Source organism: Cricetulus griseus, chromosome 3 (assembly GCF_003668045.3).
Source record: "Cricetulus griseus strain 17A/GY chromosome 3, alternate assembly CriGri-PICRH-1.0, whole genome shotgun sequence".
NCBI lineage: Eukaryota > Metazoa > Chordata > Mammalia > Rodentia > Cricetidae > Cricetulus > Cricetulus griseus.
In genome coordinates this window covers 73,189,291-73,209,084 of record NC_048596.1, presented here as the reverse complement: position 1 = coordinate 73,209,084, position 19,794 = coordinate 73,189,291, and the positions used below count along the sequence as shown (strand labels likewise).

Below are 19,794 nucleotides of genomic sequence, written 5' to 3'. Positions count from 1 at the left end.
TGTTTTGTTTGAGACAATGTCTCATGTATCCCAAGATGGCCTGTGATTTGCTTATGGAGCCAAGGATGACCTTGAAGTTCTGCATACCCAATTATTCTGCACTCTTAGTGTCAAGACTATTTACATCAAAGAGATGCAGCATAGAGGTAGCATTTTGGTAGCTTTTGTGGAAGTTAAGTATATGTGTTATTAATTGATTTATTTACTTAGTGGTTGTCATGACATCTGTCATTTTGCTTTTCATTTTGGATGAGTGAGACCAGCACAGCATAGAGTGTGGAAGCACACCTTCACTCCCAGCTGAGGCAGGCAGATCTTTCAGTTCAAGGCCACCCTAATTTATGCAGCAGATTACAGGACAGCCAGAACTACACAGAGAAACCTTGTCTAGAAAAAAAAAAGCACACAAGTTTGTGGGTAAAGGCAGCTATATATGATGGTGCACACTTGTAATCCTAACACTCAGGACAAAGAGGCAGGAAGATTGCTGCAAGTTCAAGATTAGTATGACCTATCTAGCAAGTTTCAGACCATCTGGACTACAAACCAAGATCTTGCCTTAAAAAGTTAATGGGAATGGTTTATGGTGAGATTAGACTGCACAGTTAAAAAACTAGAACCCTTATATTTAATATAATGTATTTGGCTGAAAGAAACAAAACCAAGTTTTACAGGGGCTTAAACCACAAAAAAACATGTGAACATGTATGGTTTACATAATAAGAAATTCTGGGCTGGGCGTTGGTGGCGCACGCCTTTAGTACCAGTACTCAGGAGGCAGAGGCAGGCAGATCACTGTGAGTTCAAGGCCAGCCTGGTCTATAGAGTTAGTTTCGGGACAGCCATGGAGAAGCCCTATCTAGAAAAGTGCCCCCCTCCAAAAAACATCTTTACTGATTATTTTTGTATTTATGTGAAGGTGACTACTAAAACTGACAATTTTCTAAATGTCCTAGAATATGAGAAAATATTAATTTATACTCAGGTTTTCTTAGTGAAAAACAAACCTTTTTTGCCTGGGATAGTAAGTATGTACCTGTTATCAGCATCTGAGAAGCTTGAGCAGGAAATTAAGTTTGACACCTTGTCTACATAGTAAGACCTGGTCTAGGGTTGAGAGGGGGAAAATTTTTCTTGTGTATAGAATGTGTCTGTGCATGCATACATGTGTGAGTACATCTGTATTTTTAGTGTGGAGGCCAGAGGCCAGAGATCATTGTCAATTCTCTATCACTGTCCACCTTTTTTTCTGTAATTGATTAAATTTGCTTTTTAACGATTTTATGTTGTTACACAAGTTTACATACACAGTTTCTTTTTTTTTTAAGATTTATTTATTATATATGCAGACTTTTGTCTACATGTGTTCCTGCACACCAGAAGAGGGCACCAGATCTCATTATAGATGGTTGTGAACCACCATGTGGTTGCTGGGAATTGAGCTCAGGACCTCTGGAAGAGCAGCCAGTGCTCTTAACCTCTGAGCCATCTCTCCAGCCCCCACATATGCAGCTTCTTGAGAGGGTTTTGTTGTTGTTGTTGTTGTTTTATTGTTACTTGTTCTTTTTTTGTTTTTTCCCCCGAGACAGGGTTTCTCTGTGTAGCTTTGGAGCCTATCCTGGTACTCTTGCAGACCTGCCTGGTCTCAAACTCATAAATCTGCCTGCCTCTGCCTCCTGAGTATTGGGAGTGTTGGGATTAAAGGCATGAACCACTGAAACCTACTTTGGTTTGTTTCTTGAGACAGGGTTTCTCTGGAACTCGCTCTGTAGACCAGGCTGGTCTCGAACTCACAGAGATCCACCTACCTCTGCCTCCCCAGTGCTGGGATTAATGGCGTGAGCCACCACAGCCTGGTCTCCCTCCCCCCCCTTCCTCTTTTCCTTCCTCTTACTTATTTATTCATTTTAATTTCATTTTACATTCCAACCACAAGTTCTCCCTCCCATCCCACTTCCCCCACCCCTTGCTCACAGCCCACCCCCCACTTTGTTTCTTAACACAGGGTCTCATATTCAATCTGGAGCTCACAATTTCAGCTAGATTGGCTGGCTATCAATCCCCCTCATCCTATCTTCCTGTCTTTATCCCCATCCCAGCTTTTACATGGATTCTAGGGATTCACACTGAGGCACTCACGCTTACAAAGCAAGTACTTTCATTATTGAGTCATATCTGCAAACTCCTTTCTCTCCACTTGGCCCCCACTTTAAATAACATCTGAAATCATATCAATTAATTGCAGGTCTTTTGAAACTGGGCTGGAGGGTTAGCTCAGTGGTAAATGCTTTCCTAGCAGACAGGAAGCCCTAAATTTAATCCCTAGCACAACCCTCACCACACACACACATATTGAAGCTTGGAGCTGAGGATAAAGTGACTCAGGCTTCAACTGAGGTTGTCCAGGTCTCCAACATTGCCAAAAGTTTTTATTACTTTGTTTTCTGTCAGTATCTATGTGGTATGAGGTCCAAGACAATTTATAGGAGTTGGTACCAAAACTAAATCAAGTTCTCAGCCATATCAGCAAGTACCTTTATTTATTGGTCTTCTTGCTAGTTAACTAGGAATAATGCAAATGTTATTTCTGTTTGTCTTAATAAAAAAATTTTTTTTAGATTTACCTACTTGATTTGTTTTGCCTGTGTGTATGTAGGTGTGCTACATGCATGCCTGGTGCCCAAGAAGGTCAGAAGAAGGCATCATATTCCCTGGAACTAGAATTACAGATGGTTGTGATCCATTATGTGGGTACTAGGAATCTAACCTGGTTCCTCTGTAAGAGTAACAAGTACTCTTGCAATATCTCAAGCCTCAGTGTCATTTCTATATGTTGTAACATTAAACTAGATAGCTTCTTTTCTGTTGTTGTTTTGTTTATTTTTGCCTTTTTTTTTTTCTGGAGAGATGGCTCAGACATTAAAGGTTATGCTAACAACCAAAAATATGACCTTTTAACATCTTAGTCTGGCTCAGCATTGGTGCTATAGGCCTTTAATACCAGCACTAGTGAGGGTCAGAGGCAGGTGAGTCTATATGAGTTTGAGGCCAGCCTGGTCTCCAGAGTGAGTTCCAGGACAGCCAGAGCTTTTACAGAAAGAAACCCTTTCTCAAAAAACTAAAAGAAGAAAGGAAGGGGAGGGAGGGTAGAAAATGGAGAATTAAATGTTTTTTTATTCAGTGGCCTAGTTGAATCATTTGCATAAGGTTCTGATTACTCTTCAGCTGTAGCTTCTAGTATTCTCTATGCCATCATGTAGCTAACTACTTGTACTCCTTCATATTTCTTCAGGAAAGTTGCAGACATTGGCAGTGCTGTTGCGGCAGCTCAAGGCAGAGGGCCACCGGGTGCTCATTTTCACCCAGATGACCCGAATGCTGGATGTATTAGAGCAGTTTCTCACCTACCATGGTCACCTATATTTGCGTCTGGATGGGTCTACTAGAGTTGAGCAGAGACAGGTAACTTAGGCATCCTTAGCCCTTTAGAGATGCCCCTCAACTTCTGTTTCTTTTTCTCAAGCTTTCAGCTTAGATAAGGGACCTTAAAAATTAAAAAAGTCTTTGGTTTGTTTTGGGAATAAGTCTCCAAATACCATCTTTTTTCCCTTTCCTTTTAGGCCTTGATGGAACGGTTCAATGCAGACAAACGCATATTCTGCTTCATCCTTTCAACTCGAAGTGGGGGTGTGGGTGTGAACCTGACAGGAGCAGACACTGTTGTTTTTTATGACAGCGACTGGAATCCTACCATGGATGCTCAGGCCCAGGATCGCTGTCATCGAATTGGTCAGACTCGGGATGTCCACATCTATAGGTATTGCCTGCTCCTACCTCACCTTACTTTCTCTTTATGGATCGTGTATCTCGATATGTTTGGCTGTTTACACCTCACTTCCATTTCCTAGGCTTATCAGTGAACGAACAGTAGAGGAGAATATTCTAAAAAAGGCAAATCAGAAGAGAATGTTGGGAGATATGGCCATTGAAGGAGGCAACTTCACTACAGCCTATTTTAAACAGGTACAAAATAAAATCCTTTCAGTCTAGACAGAAGAGAACATTTGTTTTTGAAAGAAAAGAGTTCCTCTGTTTGCTCGACAGCTATTGCTTTGACCTCCACAGATCTGTGTTTCAATCTGTAGTACCTCCATACCTCAAAGTTTTTGGCCTAGACATAATATTCCCCTGGTTAACCTCTTCCCTTCTGTTATATACAATAGCAGACCATCAGAGAACTGTTTGATATGCCTCTGGAGGAGCCACCTGGTTCATCTGCATCTTCTGTTCCTGAGGAGGAGGAAGAGGCTGTGGCAAGCAAGCAGACTCATATTTTGGAGCAGGTAACATAAGGGGGATCAGTCCTAAAATAGTACTGCTGCTTAAATATATGTTGGCTTTCATTTATATTTGAGGGTGTTCAGGGGAAAGTACAGTGTCTATTGGTTCCCAGATTATAGTCAGTGGTTTTTTGTTTTGTTTGATTTTCTTTTCTTTTTAAGGTTATTATATGATTTTTTTTATCATTTCCCTCTTCCCTTTCCTCCCTCCAAGCCCTGTCCTTCCTTGCTCTCTTTCCAATTCATGGCCTCTTTTTTTTTTTTTTTGTGTGTGTGTGTGTGTGTTCCTAAATACGTAAGTACAACCTGTTCACTCCTTTGTTTAGTTTTCCAAGACAGAGTTCCTCTTTGTAGCGTTGGAGCTGTCCTGGAATTCAGTCTGTAGACCAGGCTGACCTCCAATTCACAGAAATCTGCCCTTTTTTTGCCTTCCAAGTGCTGAGACTAAAAGTGTGTACCACCAGCACCAGCCCTGTTCAGTCCATTTAGTACTACTCATGTATGTTTTCAGAGCTGACTCTTTAGTATTGGTGTCATCTTCCCTGGGGAAGCCTATTCCTCCTGCTCTCAGCATTCCTTAGTTGCTTATGGTTCTTTGTGTGGGGTTGGGGCCTCATGGTCTTTCCCCATCCACTTTGGCATATCTATTGCTGCTGTTCTTATTCATCTCATGTTCAGGCAGCCATGTTGGTGAGACTTTATGGTTGTAACTGACTAAGCACAGTCTCACAGCAAACTGTCTGATCTTTCTGGCTTTTACAGTATTTCTGCCCCCTTTCCAAAATGTCCCCTGAGCCTTAGGTGTGCAGTTATTTTGTGGATGTATCCATTGGGACAGGGCTCTATGACTCTGCATTTTGATTAGTTTCAGTTTTCTGTAAAGAGATGTTTCATTTGTTTGACTGATTTTGGTTTTGTTTGTTTGTTTGGTTAGTTTTGTGGGGTTGTTTTTATTGTGTTTGGTCTGTTTTTGTTTTTTGTTTCTTGGGTTTTTTTTTTTGTTTTGTTTGTTTGTTTGTTTTTTTCCAAGGCAGCGTTTCTCTGTACAGCCCTGGCTGTCCTGGTACTCACTCTGTAGACCAGGCTGGCCTGAACTCACAGTCATCTGCCTGCCTCTGCCTCTTTTGAGTGTTGGTATTAAAAGTGTGCACCACTAATGCCCAGCTCTTTAACTTTTAATAATTATATTTATTACTTTGTGCCTAGTGCACATCTTTAATCCCAGCACTCAGGAAGCAGAGGCAGGTGGATCTCTGTGAGTTCGAGACCAGCCTGGTCTACAAGAGGTAGTTCCAGGACAGGCTCCAAAGCCACAGAGAAACCCTGTCTCGAAATCCCCCCCCACAAAAAAATTATATTTATTACATTATGTGTCTCTGTATGGGTGTGCATGACTGAACAGAGGACACTTAAGACCAGACAGGCCTCTGCCTCCCCTTTGTTGGGATTATTAAAGGCATGTCTCACCGCTGCCAGAAGCCTCCATGTTCTTCAATTTCTTATTTGTGTATGCTTTGTTTTTCTTCTGTACACTTTGAAGGCATTGTGTCGGGCAGAAGATGAAGAAGATATTCGTGCAGCCACCCAGGCCAAAGCTGAGCAAGTGGCTGAACTTGCAGAATTTAATGAGAACGATGGGTTTCTTACTGGTGAGGGAGAGGAGGCCAGTCGCCCTGGGGCTGAGGAAGAGGAGATGTCCAGGGCTGAACAGGAGATTGCTGCCCTTGTAGAACAGGTCAGTGTTGGATCGGCTACCACTTCTCTTCATCTGTCATAACTTATGCCAAGACTCAGACTTTGTTTTTCCCATGTCTTCCCTGGTGGTAATAAATAGATCCTTCCTAATGTTTATCAACATACTCTTCCCTACAGCTGACTCCCATTGAGCGCTATGCCATGAAATTCCTAGAAGCTTCATTGGAGGAAGTAAGCCGAGAAGAGCTCAAGCAGGCAGAAGTAAGTCTTTCTGGGGAATGGGGTAGTGGAAAGCCACTCATTTCTACTCTGCCACTTGCTGACCATATTGGGCTGTGTTATTGGTAGGAACAAGTGGAAGCTGCCCGAAAAGACCTGGATCAAGCCAAGGAGGAGGTGTTTCGATTGCCCCACGAGGAAGAGGAAGGGCCAGGGGCTGGGGATGAGGTGTCCTGTGGATCTAGTGGAGGCAGCCATCGGCGCAGTAAGAAAGCGAAGCCTCCTGAGAGGCTGGGGACTCGTGTCAGTGAGCGTCTTCGTGGAGCTCGGGCTGAGACTCAAGGAGCAAACCACACTCCTGTCACATCTACCCATCTGACCTGCGACACCTTCACGCCTCCCCAATGCAGCCCTGTGAGAGAACGGATTCCCAGGCCAGTGCCTAGGCCTCGACCTGCCCCTGCTCCTGCTCCTGCTCCTGCTCCTGCTCCTGCCCCTGCCCTGCCCCTGCCCCTGCCCCTGCCCCTGCCCCTGCCCCTGCCCCTGCCCCTGCCCTGCTATAACTTCTGCCCTAGCCACAGCTCCCATACCCATTTCCGCCCCAAATCCAATAACCATTCTTCCTGACCATATCTTGCCTACTCCTGCACCTCTGCTTCAGCTTCCTCCATCTTGTTCTTCTCTTACTTGCATTCCTCCTCCAGCCTGTACCCCTCTACCCACTTGTACCCCCTCACCAGCTCAAAACTCTCATTTGACCTCTTCTCCACCAACCCTACTTGATTCCCTTCCTGTTCCCATCTCTCCTGGGATTACCAACCTTCCCTTGGACTCAGGAGAATTAGAGCTTCATAAACAAGAGTTGGTACCTACCGAGTCTCTAGAGCTTCCTGGAACAACCAATTCTGAGGCTTCCCTTGTTAATTTTGTGCCTCCAAAGGATCTTTTGTCAGGGGTTGTTGATGCTCTGCCTGAGTCAGAGAAGAATCATCTAATTCCTGCACCCAGTTCAACCTTGGAAGCTGGCAGCATCCCCAATGGTCAGCAGCAGGAAGTGCCAGGTCCTGTGGAGGGGGATGGTCCCACACTGTTACCTGGTGGTGAGGAGTTGACCGTGAATCTGAGTGAGAGCAATGGCCTGGAGCTCCCACCCTCAGCAGTATCTGATGAACCACTTCAGGAGGTATTGGAGGCTCACAGGAACTTGGAAGAAATGGGAGAGGTTCGGATCCAAATCTCCAACCCAGAAAAGCCACAAGAAATTGTTAGACCCGAGGTTATAGCCCGATCAACCTCATCTTCAGCCACCTCCTCTCCTGAGGGTCCTTCACCCGCACGTCCCCCACGGCGTCGTACCAGTGCTGATGTAGAAATCAGGGGCCAGGGGTCTGGCCAGGCAGGACAACCTCCAGGTCCCAAAGTACTCCGAAAGCTGCCAGGACGGCTGGTAACTGTGGTGGAGGAAAAAGAACTTGTGAGACGACGGCGACATCGGGGAACTGCCAACACGCTGGTACCTGGGGTATCTGAACCTAGCACCAGTCCAGGAAGCCCATCCACCCATAGCATGTCAGGGCCAGAATCCTCACCTCCCAGCAGTGGGCCCTGTGAAGCTGCTCCTTCATCCTCACTGTCCACCCCCACCCAGCATCCCTTCATAGCTTGTCGTCACATTGAACTGGGTATGACTGGTGGGGGCAGCCCAGAGAATGGAGAAGGAGCAGAGCTTCCCATCACTCCACCAGCTGTGAAACGTCGGAGGGGGAGGCCCCCTAAGAAGAACAGGTCTCCAGCAGATGCTGGGAGAGGGGTGGATGAGACACCATCCATCTCTAAGGGGAAAACCAATGGAGTTGACCCAGTCCCTGGGTCTGAGACAGTAACTGTTGCAGAACCTGCCCTCAGGCCCCAGTTTGTTCCTGGGCCGCAGCCTCTTGGACCTGAACCAGTTCACAGACCAGAGCCCATCCTATCACCTGTGGAGAAAAGACGACGTGGGCGTCCTCCTAAAGCAAGGGATTTACCCATTCCTGGGACCATATCCTCTCCAGGGGATGGCAATTTAGAGAGCCGGACACAGCCACTCCCTTTCCCAGCACCCCTGACACCACTCCCACCACTCCTAGCCTGTCCCACTGCTGTCACCAACACAGTCACCACTGTCACCATTTCAACATCCCCACCTAAGCGGAAGCGGGGCCGACCTCCCAAGAACCCACCATCACCGCGGCCCAGCCAGCTCCCTGCCGTGGACACCGACAGCTCTTCTGTCCTTGAGAGTTGTGGATTGGGGGTGCGGCGGCAACCTGTGGGCCAGGTGGAAAGTGAAGGCAGTTCCTCTGATGAGGATGGAAGCCGCCCTCTCACGCGCCTGGCCCGCCTCCGGCTTGAAGCAGAGGGAATGCGGGGACGAAAGAGTGAAGGGTCCATGGTGATGGCCGTAATTCAGGACGACCTGGATTTAGCAGATAGTGGGCCAAGTGGGTTAGAACTGACACCACCTGTGGTCTCATTAACTCCCAAATTTCGCTCAACCCGCCTACGTCCAGGGTCTCTAGTTCCCCCACTAGAAACTGAGAAAATGCCTCGCAAAAGGTCAGGGCCTTCAGTTGGGAGTTCTGGGATGGCAAAGCGGGGTCGCTTGCAGCCCCCAAGTCCCCTGGGGCCTGAGGGTTCAGTAGAGGAGTCAGAGGCAGAAGCCTCAGGTGACGAGGAGGAAGGAGATGGAACCCCACGCCGCCGAACCGGTCCCCGCAGGCTCGTTGGGACCACCAACCAAGGGGACCAGCGTATCCTGCGTAGCAGTGCTCCTCCCCACCTATCTATCCCTACTATTAGTCACAGAGGTCGAAAGGCCAAGACGTGAGTGGGTAGACCCTTCACCTAGGTATCCCACCATGGTCGCTTCCCCACGCCCAGGCCTGACTCTGTTAACCACTACTTGAAGTCTGAGGGGAAAAGCCTCCAGGGAGACATAGGGGGCTGTCTCCCTTTCCACCAAAGTAGGGGGTAGGTAACTGGTTGTCATGGAAATGGGGCTCATCACAACCCCCCCTCCTACCCTATATGGCTGGGCAGTGTTAAGGGTGGCAAGATAGTCTCTGTCCCCACCCCCTTGTACTTGATTCCCCAGCTGTCTTTCACAGCCTCAAACCCTTAGGGAAAAGGGGAGGGGCTTTTCTTCAATGAGGTGGGGTGGGTTTTTTGTTTTTTGTTTTTTGTTTTGTTTTTTTGTTTTTGGTTTTTTTTTTTTTTTTTTTTTTTTTTTTTTTTTTTTTTTTTTTTTTAAAGAAGAAAACATAATAAACTTAGTTTCTGTACAAGCATCCGTGTAAGGAGGCTTCTGATTTTCTGGTCTGGTGGAGGGTTGGGTGGGAACTTGGATATAATTTTTCACCTCCCTCTTGAAGTGACCCCATACCTGATCTCTAATCTAAGATTGTATACTTTTAAAGCAGAACTTAACCCCTCTCTCAGTCAGAAAAAAGGGAAGATTGTCAAATCTGATATGGTAGGCTGTGTAGTCTTGGTTTCAGACCACTCAGACATAGCTCTTTTCTCTGACTCTTGAGCTTCCCTCAGCTCTCCCACGCCTTCAAGTTCCCTTTCAGCCTCCTTGCTCAGGTGCTTCCTTACACTCCTTTCTTCAGAAAGCAGGCATCCTCCATTTGCTTCATGCCTTGGCCCTCCTCTGCTCTCCATCTAGCCAAACTGGTTTGAGTTGGCCATGCCCTGTCCCAGCTCCCTGGGCTCTTCACATGGTGTCTGGCCCCACAACTCTACCTTGGCTTGGCTTGGAGCCATGAGTCAGCTTCATCTCCACCCAAGCCAAATCAAACCTGAGGCAGGAGCCGAAACTCACAGTCCCTCAAAGCCTATAGCCAGGTAAGAATCTATGTTCATGTTTATAATTTCTAACCTTAACTCGCCCTGTTCTTGGGCTCTTCTCACTTGCTGACACTTCAGTTCTTGCCTCAACTTGCCATTGCAGCTTTGCTACACGTCCTTTTGCTCTCTCATCTCTGCATTCTTTACTTGTGCTTGAGAAGCCACAGGTGGTTTTTGTTTTGCGCAAGCTGTAGGAGAATGATTAGACATGAGGATGGAAAGGGTTTTGATGTGCATAGAGGGCCTGAGAATGAGTAAAGAAGGCACTGTGCAGGTTTCTGTGTGGGCAGTGAGGTCTTTTGAGCTCTGCAGATCTGACTGTGTTGTCTGGTCTGAGTTAAAATGGAGAGAGAAGGTGGCAAGAAGGCATCATAGCAAGGGAAGATGTGTTTAGGGTTTGGGATGTTTTGGTTGTGTTTTTGGTTTTGTTTTGAGACAGGATCTCATATATCCTCAAACTCCGAACTGGCAATACTGGTCTTGAACTCTTGATCTTTCTGCTTCCACCTGTCCAGAATCGGGGATTGTAGATGTCTGCCACCACTACTGGGTTAGGTGTTCGTTTCTTTTTAAGGTTTTTTGTTTTATAAGCAGGAAAAAAGATTTTCCCTTTCCTTCATTCCCAGAACTGTTTTCATGCTGGGTATGGTGTCACACGCCTTTAGTCCCAGCACTCGGGAGGCAGAGGCAGGTGGATCTCTTTGAGTATATATGGTCTACATAGTGAGTTCCAGGACAGCCAGGACTATATAGAGAAACCCTGTTTTTTATTTTAAATCCCAGCACAAGGGAGTAGAGGGAGGTGATCTCTGAATTTGAGGCCAGGCTTGTCTACATAGTTCAGGCCAGCAAGGGAGAGCTACATAGTGAGACCCTGTCTCAAAACAAAATACGGTACTTACTTAAACAGGATTTTGAGATTCTATATCTTGTTTCTTGGTATGCATGTCAGTTTGCTTCTCTATACTTGTTGAAATTAAGAGTATTTTCACACATGCTTGCCCTCAAAGATTGAGACTTAAGCGTATGGAGATGATTCCATCCATGGTATTTAGTCTCTTGGTCTGAGTCATTGGTGGAATTTCCCAGTACAACAGCATTCCTAAGTATAGGGTTAGGACAGAAGACAGCATGCTTTGAGAAGGGTGGAGTCACCACACCAGAGCAAGAGCTCATTTGTTGGGCTTAAAAGTACCTTGACTGTATCGCCCACAGGTGATGGAGGACGAGGAAAAGGCAGCGGAGAGCTTGATGAGCAACATGGAAGCTGCTCATTCTCCATCGCCTATCCACTGCTGCTGGCTCCGCCTCCGCTACTTGGCAGCTACTAGCATTATCTGTGGCTGTTCTTGCCTGGGAGTCATGGCTCTTGTGTTTGCCATCAAGGTGAGGAATATAATTCCTGTGGGTAAAGGGATGGGTATAAGAAAATGATTTTGTGTATCTAATCTGTCTACAGTTTAAATTAAACAGTTACTAAATACCTACTGATGCTTAGCTATGGGCTTAGTGCCAGAATAAGAGATAGTTGTAAAAATGGATAATTAGAATGCAGCTCACCAATACTGTGGTACAGGGGAAACACAGGGTACTTTAGGAACAAAGGAACAAGGAAAGTTACATTGCGCGCGCGCGCATGTGTGTGTGTGTGCGTGCGTGCGTGCGTGTGTGTGTGTGTGTGTGGTGTGGGGGGGGGAGTAGAGAGTATGTTATGTTAGGCCATCAGAGAGAGAGAGAAAGAATATGTTAGGCTACCAGAGCATCCCAAAGATGACAAGAAGATAACTTTAAAGAGTGAGTGTATGAGGGTGAAAGAACAATCCAAATAAAGGCAACAATGAGTACAAACGGTTAAATGAGGAATACTGAAAATTGACGTTAAAGATCTAGATTCCTGAGGGCCTCCAATTCTGTATTTGGAAATTTTGACTTTATCTTGAATATTAGAGAGCAATGTGAAAATTATTTCAAGGGAGTAACATGGCCAGATTTGTGTTCCAGAAAGATCTACTCAAAGCCTCCTTTGAGGTTGAATCACAAGGGGCAAAACTACAGGCAGACAGTTGCATAGTGATTAGAGCAATTCACCTGTGCCCTTTTTTGTGGCGGCAGTGGGAATGGTGCTGCTAGGAATTGAGCCCAGAGCCTTGTCAATAATTGCATTGTCACTAAGCTCGGTATATATGGATGCCTACTGAAAGGCTAATCAAGCTACCATAAACATAATTACTGGAATTTTCTCACCCCATTGATGAGTCTTAACAGTCAGAAACACTTTCTGCCACCATAAGAATTTCACTGGGGCAAAATCATAAAAGATGCTTCATGATGAAAATGAAGGTGCTTGTTGGGCCATGAGGGATTTGACTGGATGTGACTCATTTGAGTCAAGAAATTCTGAATGAACAAATGTGGGATAGATAGAAAATAATGGGAACAGAAGCACTTAAAAGTATTTTCTGCCCAGAAATGTAATTCAACAGAGTACTTGGCTAGTATGCCCAGACCCTGATACCATCACCATACCACAAAACAAGCCAAAGCCTTTAAAAAACATTTTCCATGTGCAATCTTCTAAGCTAACTGGCCACTTGAAAAGTAGGCAGGACTGCTATGGATAGTTTGTTGTAGATGAGACAAGAAAGGCAAAGGAAAGGATGTAAAATATTTGGATGTGAGAATATAAGGTATGGTAGATCAATTAATAGAGTGGGGCAGTGGGCACTTGGGGACAGAAGCAGGGGGAGAATCTAACCAAGAACCTGCCCCCACAGGCAGAAGAGCGGCATAAGGCAGGCCAGTCGGAGGAGGCCATGTACTGGGGGGCCAGGGCCCGGAGACTCATTCTGGCCAGTTTTGCTGTCTGGTTTGCTGTCCTTGTTCTGGGTCCCCTGCTGCTGTGGCTACTCTCCTACACCATTGCACAGGCTGAGTAACCCTGGGTGGCCTTTGCTGAGAGCCAGTCAAGACCTGGATCCAGTCCAACAGCGCGGCAGTGCTCAGTTCTGGTGACAGGAGTGGTTCGTGGTTCTTCCTGTCTGGAAGGATGTTGCCTTTCTCGGGAGCCATTGGAAGAGCTCATCTAGGCTATTCAAAGCACCTGAGACTTCACGGGGAGGTCAGCCTGCTCTGTTCTTTCATTACCCTCTGCTTTGTCTCCCCTGCCCCTCCATCCTAGGAGCCTCCATTCAGAGAAAGGGTTGAAAACCAGGCTTGATTTTTATTAGAAGTTGTTTTGTAATAAAAACCTTTTTTGGTGGTGAAATTTTGTCTTATTGTTCTTTTTCCTGCTTTCCCTTGGGCCTTTGGTAAAGGCAAGACTAGACATCTAAGTGACGACTTAAGCCTGTATCTAATCTCTAACCTCTATGTAGGTACCCCAAGGAAGGGATAGGATTTTCTTTTTCTTCTTCTTCTTCTTCTTCTTCTTTTTTTTTTTTTAAGAAGTTTCCCTTGGCGGGGGGAGATCAGCTTCTTGTCTATCAGCCACGACTCTGAAATCAGACAATAGTAGCCAGCACATTGTTTATTGACTAGTTTTACTGCTAGGCTGTGATCCAGACACTGTTTCTTCTGAGCCCTCACAGTGACTCAATAATAGGTACCTTAGTTCTTTATAGTTGAGTAAACGGGTACATATGTGTCCTAGGTCCTAAAAGTTAAAAATAGAAAAGGTAGATTGAATTCAGACAGTTTGATTCCAGAGGGATGAAAAGATTGGATTACAAGAACAACCACTGTGTATCCTGACAGTTATATGATTAACTATGTTTTATATTCTTTAACTTGGGACTCCTGATAATATTTTAAACTTTAAAGGTCTGTAAATGTACATTTGGGGGGTGGGTTTTGTATCTGTTTTTTTGGGGGGTGTGTTTTTGTTTTTTTAATTGAGTCAGACTGTGCTCAAAAGTTGCTGTGCAAGTGCTGGGATTACTGGTGTACACCACCATGCCTGACTGTTTCTGTTTTTATTGTTTTGTTTTCTAAAATGACAAGATCATATAGCCCACTCTGGCCTCGAACTCCTTCTTTTGCCTTCTGAGTGCTAGAATTGCAGATGTACACCACCACACTCAGCTTAAATATTTTCTTAAAGTTTTGAAACCCACACGAAGATATCCAGACAAATACACAGTTTAAATGACTACCTAGCCAAAACCTGAAAGCTACTACTCAAATTGATTGTTGTCAGCACTGCAAAACTTTAATACCCTCTAATCTTTGGTTTTTTGAGATAGAGTTTCCTCTGTCTAACAGCTGTAGCTATCCAGTAACTGACTCTAGACCAAGCTAGGCTCGAAGTCACAGAGATCCACCTTCCTCTGCCTCCCCAGTGCTGGGATTAAAGGCGTGATCCACCAACACCCAGCTGTCATTTCTTATCACAAGTAACTACTATTCTGACTTCACAATGTAATTTTGCTTGATTTTGCTCTAGAGAGATGACAGTCAATCAACCAATCAAGAAATAAATGTTTAAATTGGGATATATGGGCCGGGCAGTGGTGGTGTACACCTTTAATCCCCACTTTGGAGGCAGAGACAAGAGAATCTCTGAGTTCAAGGCCAGCCTGGTGACAGAGAAAGTTCCAGGACATTGGGTGCTGTTACACAAAAAAATAAATAAAAAAGTGTGTCGGGGGCAAGGGCTGGAGAAACATTCCACAGTTAAGAGCACATGTTCAAAACAAAAACAAAAAACAAACAAACAAAAAAACCTGTTCTTGCAGAAGACCTGGGTTTCATTCCCCATATTTACATGGTTAGTCATACCTCTGTAATGGCAGTTCCAGGGTTTTCCAGTTTCTTCTGATCTCTATAGGTACCAGGCATGTATGTGGTGCACATACATATAAGTGGGTAAAACTTTAATACACAAAGCTATACATACATGCACACGAAAACCTTAATGGGATACAAGAGCATCTTCCTCAAAAATCATTAAGGCCTGGAGAAAGGATGACTGAGGAGTTAAGAGCACTTACTGCTCTTGCAGAGGAGCCAAGTTTAGTCCCCAGCACCCACATCCAGAAGCTTACAACTGCCTGTAAAACTCCAGCTTGGGGGGCGGGGGTCAACATGCTCTGGACTCTATGGGTACATGAGTAAATAAAAATAAATTGGACTTTATAGAGATGGAGTCATATATCTTGTTGTCTTTGCTCTTAGCTGTATAGTGAGTATTGTATATAGCTGTAGTTTTGCTGCTGTTTATATCAATACATTATAATTTGTTAATTTTCTGTTGGTATCGTTGAGGTGTTTCCAATTCATGAACATTATAGAACCGTGCTACTATGGATATTCTTGTACTACCCTCCCCCCCCCCATTGTTTTTTACACAGGGTCTGACTATATAGCTCTAGCTTCCTGGAATTCACTATTTAAACCAGGCTACCCTTTGCTTCCCATGCACCATGCCTGCCTGGTTCTTGAACATGTCTTTTGAAGTTCATGTGCCTCACGAATAGATTTTATTTATTTGTTTGTTTGTTTGTTTATTTATTTATTTATTGAGGCAGGGTTTTATAGTTGTCCCAACTCACAGGACAGCAACCTAGAGCAAGAAGTCCAGGGAGGGAATGGGGACAAGAAATGCCAGAGAATGACCATAAGACAGGATTATGATCAAGTGGCAAATTTTATTTTTTCCAGGATAGCTTCTGTAGTTAGTAGTATGGGGTAAAGAGGAGGGAGAGAAAAGGCCAAGAGCAGGTGTTAGTTTAAGCAGAATGTTAGAAAACTATAGAAAGAGGATGTTGGCAGGATAAAAAGTTCATGGGTGGTGGGGAGAGGGAGGGTTACCTAGGTGAGTGGTGGGACGCTGGAGAGTTGCTTAGGTGAGTGGTCCTGTGGTTGGAACAAAGGATTGACGTCTGGGTCATGTTGTTCCTTCTGGGTGCTCATGCTTCTAGAAGCCATTTATAATCAAAAGACAGTTCTATAATGATGTGGCTTGCCAAGTTTGGCCTAAAGGTTCATGTCAAGCTCTATGGCTCCCAACAGGGTTTCTCTGTATAATTTTGGAGGCTATCTTGGCACTTGCTCGAACTCACAGAGATTGGCCTGCCTCTGCCTCCAAGTGCTGGGATTAAAGGCATGTGTCACCAACGCCTGGCACGAATAGAATTTTTGAGTGACTTTACCATTATTCAGAAAGAAAAAGGAAAAGGGAAGAGCTAAACAAATTAGAGATGCATACACTGATGAGAAAGAGAGAGACACATTTTAGCTGGCTTCAGTATTCCAAAATGCTGTGTTACTTCTGGGGAGACAGGAACAAATATGTTCACAGTAGATAGGAAACCAACAACAGACCAAGGAAAAAACTCAAGTCTATGAGCCAATGAGTGTATTGGGGTTATTTACAGGAACACAGGTGACTTCAAAGGCAGCTATATCATTGAAAAGTCTACTTCCCCAGTTGTTACTGCTCCTCCTGATGTTTTCCAAGTCTGTGAGACATTCAAGGGTTAGCTTTATATAATGAAACTTTATCACAGAGAACAAACAGGCTCTCTGAAGTCCATTCCAGCAGAGGATACTCTGAAAACATTAGCAAGATCCAATACAACATTTGAATCAGTTCTTTGGGAGAGTAATTTTGGGCCCAGTAGCACAGACGGGACAGCACCATACCAAAATTCACATTTGCCTTGAGCCATCTGGTCTCATTCCTTTGGGTGATGCACATCATCCCCCATGTCTTGAATGATCTCAGTAGAGCTAATTTGCATTGGTTGGCCTGGCCCAAAGCCAAGTGGAAGTAAGGCCAGCAATGCCAGCCTGCTACACCTGCCAATGGAGCCAGCTTTCGGGGTCTGACAGGCTCTAAACTTGTGCTGTGGCCACTACTCTCCATTAACCACACCTAATTGCAAATAAACTCCACCCTCTGTATCCTTTTTCCTATAGGAGTATTATGCTCTGGGGAGGATAATTGCCCACTTCTAGGAAAAGCTTTGGTGAAGCTTATGGCTTTTTTACATAAGAATGCTGGCTTTATAGATATCTTGCTACATTTGTCACAATTTTTTTTATCACAGCTGGAATTTTAAATTGCATGTGTGATTGTTTTGCCTGCATGTATGTATCTGTGCCACATGCTTTCCTAATGTCCAAGAAGGTCAGAAGAGGGTCCATCTCTCCTGTCCCCATGTTTATTGGTTTTGTGTGTTGTGCGGGAGAGCTCTAGCACAGCATGCAGATAGAAATAAGAGACAATGTTCAGGAATTGGTTTTGTTGCACCACATGGGACCTAGGAATTGACACATCATCAGTGTTGGTGACAAGTATTTTTACCCAGTGAACTATCTATCTCACAGGCTGTTTTTATTTTTTAAAATGGGCTTATGTATCCCAGGCTGGCCTTGAACTCCTGCCTCCACTTCCTATGTGCTGACAGATACATCACCAAGCTCAGGTGTAGTTGTCTTTAAGTGATCCCCTTTGTGATCTTTGCCTTTTTTAAAAATCCCCTTTGTTTTCAGACCTTATAAACTTGATTTACATGTGTCACCATCGTGCTCTGCAAAAGCTGTTAAAGTTCCATACCAGCCATGAGGTCTCTGCTGAATTAACTTGCTTTTCTCTTGTATCTCTTGTAAAAATAGTCCTATCAGGTCCAGTACACTTGGCACTGAGCACTGATTCTTGAATGCTGTTTCCCTAGTAATACCTACCATTTTTCTGTGGTCTCCCAGAACCTGATGTTAGGGAACTTTAGCCAGTGATAACCCAGCTGGTGTTTCATATGAACTAGTCCACCAGGGATTCTTTTCTCTTACATTTCTTCAGATTATGCAGATTTACATTATAATTTCTCTACTCCCACATACTCAAATTCCATCCATCCCCATGTCTCACAGTTTTATTAAACAGGCCATTAGGGGAATCTCATTTCTGATTTAAAAATCTTTTCCAGGGCTGGAGAGATGGCTCAGTGGTTAAGAGCACTGACTGCTCTTCCAAAGGTCCTGAGTTCAAATCCCAGCAACCACATGGTGACTCATAACCATCAGTAATGAGATCTGGTGCTCTCTTCTGGCCTGCAGGCAGAACACTGTATATATAATAAATAAATAAACCTTTAAAAAAGTCTATTCCAGGGCCAACACGATAGCTCAGGGAGTGAGAATTCCTGTCACCAAACCTGACAGCCTAAGTTGATCCTTGGAACTCACATTGTGGAAGGAGAGAACCAACTCCTGTGACCTGTCTGTTGACCACACACACGCTGTGGCATGTGCAATGCCCACACACAGCACACACAGACACACAAAATTTAATTTAAAAATAGTCATTTCTGGTTCAAGCAGTACCCCCCATCTATATGCTGACTTGTTTCCCCCCTTTCTCTGTATTTAAGCTCAATTTCAGAGAATATCTTCTGTTACTTCTGCCTCTCTCCATCTTTCTAGTTTCTCCTATGAATCCTAGAACTTAAGAATATAAAGAACTAGTTTGTGCTCTCTTTTCCATCTTGGTAGTTGTGAGAAACAGCAAGTCAATATGCTTATCTTTCTCCCTGTATCTCACTTTTCCTGTCAAGTCAGAAGCTAGTGTGGAAGGAAACAGTTGCTTGTCTTTGCCTCCTTGTAATAAATATCCCCTTATATGAGCAAGTTCTTCTGACCTTGGCTGTCTTATTGCCCACAGAACTGTCACCACAGCCTGCTTACCATCCCATCAAACAATACTTTTAGGGTTGTAACACTGATTCTCTATCCCATCAACCATTTTGGGGTGTACCTCTAGCAGACCCCATTCATCAAGGAGACATGCACCCTGTAACAAATGAGATGATATGTGATCATCTTGGGATTTCCTCACAAAGATGCCCTTTCGAGTCTTGGTCGAATGTCTTATTCATTGCAGGGAATATGCGTCTGCCACCACGGGTGTGGCTCATGATCTCCTACCGCACGGGTAGAATAACCATATCAGCATTACCCTGACAGGTGCTGCACACTCAGACAGACCCATTGCAGATGCATGTCTGATTCCCATAGCAGGACCCTGGAACTGCACCTCTCAACTTTTCTTTGGTTCTGTGCGGCCCTGTAGATACCAATTGCTTTGTGTGACTTTCCCTGGAGAGACGTGAATGAACATTTATTCACCCTAGATAGGGCACTGGCCACAGACCAAAGAAATCCACTAACCAATGAGCTTCTCTGGGTTTTATACAGAAGCATGGTGACTCAAAAGGCAGCTGCATTGCCAAAAAGTTCACTCTTCCTCCTTTGTATTCACAATGTTAATGATCTATCTATATGTTTTCTTGATTTTTATACCTATCTCTGCCTTTTACTAATTTTATTCAGTGCTTGGACTTCAGCTTGGCCTTGTTCATACTGGGAAAGCATTCAACAACTAATCTATATCCCACATCCTAATGTCATCCTTAAAATATGTTCTGTTAAAGTATAGTATACATGTAAAACCCACAGATTTTAAGTCTGTGGGGTTGAGTGGAGGAACATCAGGAGGCCCATATTGTGGTTCATATCTGATTTTTCTTGTCTTTGGTCATTTCTTGCAAAGATCCCTGGTTCCTTTATTGGCAACTAATAGAAATTAGCATGTAGACTTCTCTTTTTACCAGGTTCTGTTTCGGGGTCCTTTCAAAGATCAAATCTAGAAAAT

The 19,794-nt window shown here is 44.5% G+C and overlaps 2 protein-coding genes across 2 annotated transcripts in view; both read left to right on the top strand.

The window, feature by feature from the left end:
* The window catches only part of Srcap (Snf2 related CREBBP activator protein), a 45,357-nt gene extending 35,456 nt beyond the window's left edge, over nt 1-9,901 (top strand). Inside the window, 8 exon segments of the mRNA XM_027404557.2 lie at nt 3,293-3,462; nt 3,621-3,817; nt 3,909-4,023; nt 4,224-4,343; nt 5,881-6,075; nt 6,213-6,296; nt 6,384-6,751; nt 6,753-9,901. Coding sequence (XP_027260358.1) covers nt 3,293-3,462; nt 3,621-3,817; nt 3,909-4,023; nt 4,224-4,343; nt 5,881-6,075; nt 6,213-6,296; nt 6,384-6,751; nt 6,753-9,120 — 3,617 coding nt within the window. The 3' untranslated portion in view covers nt 9,121-9,901.
* Nucleotides 9,902-10,001: 100 nt separating this feature from the next.
* On the top strand, nt 10,002-13,407 carry Tmem265 (transmembrane protein 265). The gene is made up of 3 exons (XM_027404556.2): nt 10,002-10,139; nt 11,358-11,528; nt 12,917-13,407. The coding sequence occupies exons 2-3, from the start codon at nt 11,361-11,363 to the stop codon at nt 13,076-13,078; spliced, it is 330 nt and encodes a 109-aa protein (XP_027260357.1). The 5' UTR covers nt 10,002-10,139; nt 11,358-11,360; the 3' UTR covers nt 13,079-13,407.
* Nucleotides 13,408-19,794: the final 6,387 nt, after the last annotated feature.

Coding starts and splice junctions, on each gene's coding strand:
- Tmem265 (XM_027404556.2), top strand. CDS start 11,361: ATGGAGGACGAGGAAAAGGCAGCGGAGAGCTTGATGAGCAACATGGAA. Junction 11,529..12,916: donor CTCTTGTGTTTGCCATCAAG/GTGAGGAATATA, acceptor CTGCCCCCACAG/GCAGAAGAGCGGCATAAGGC.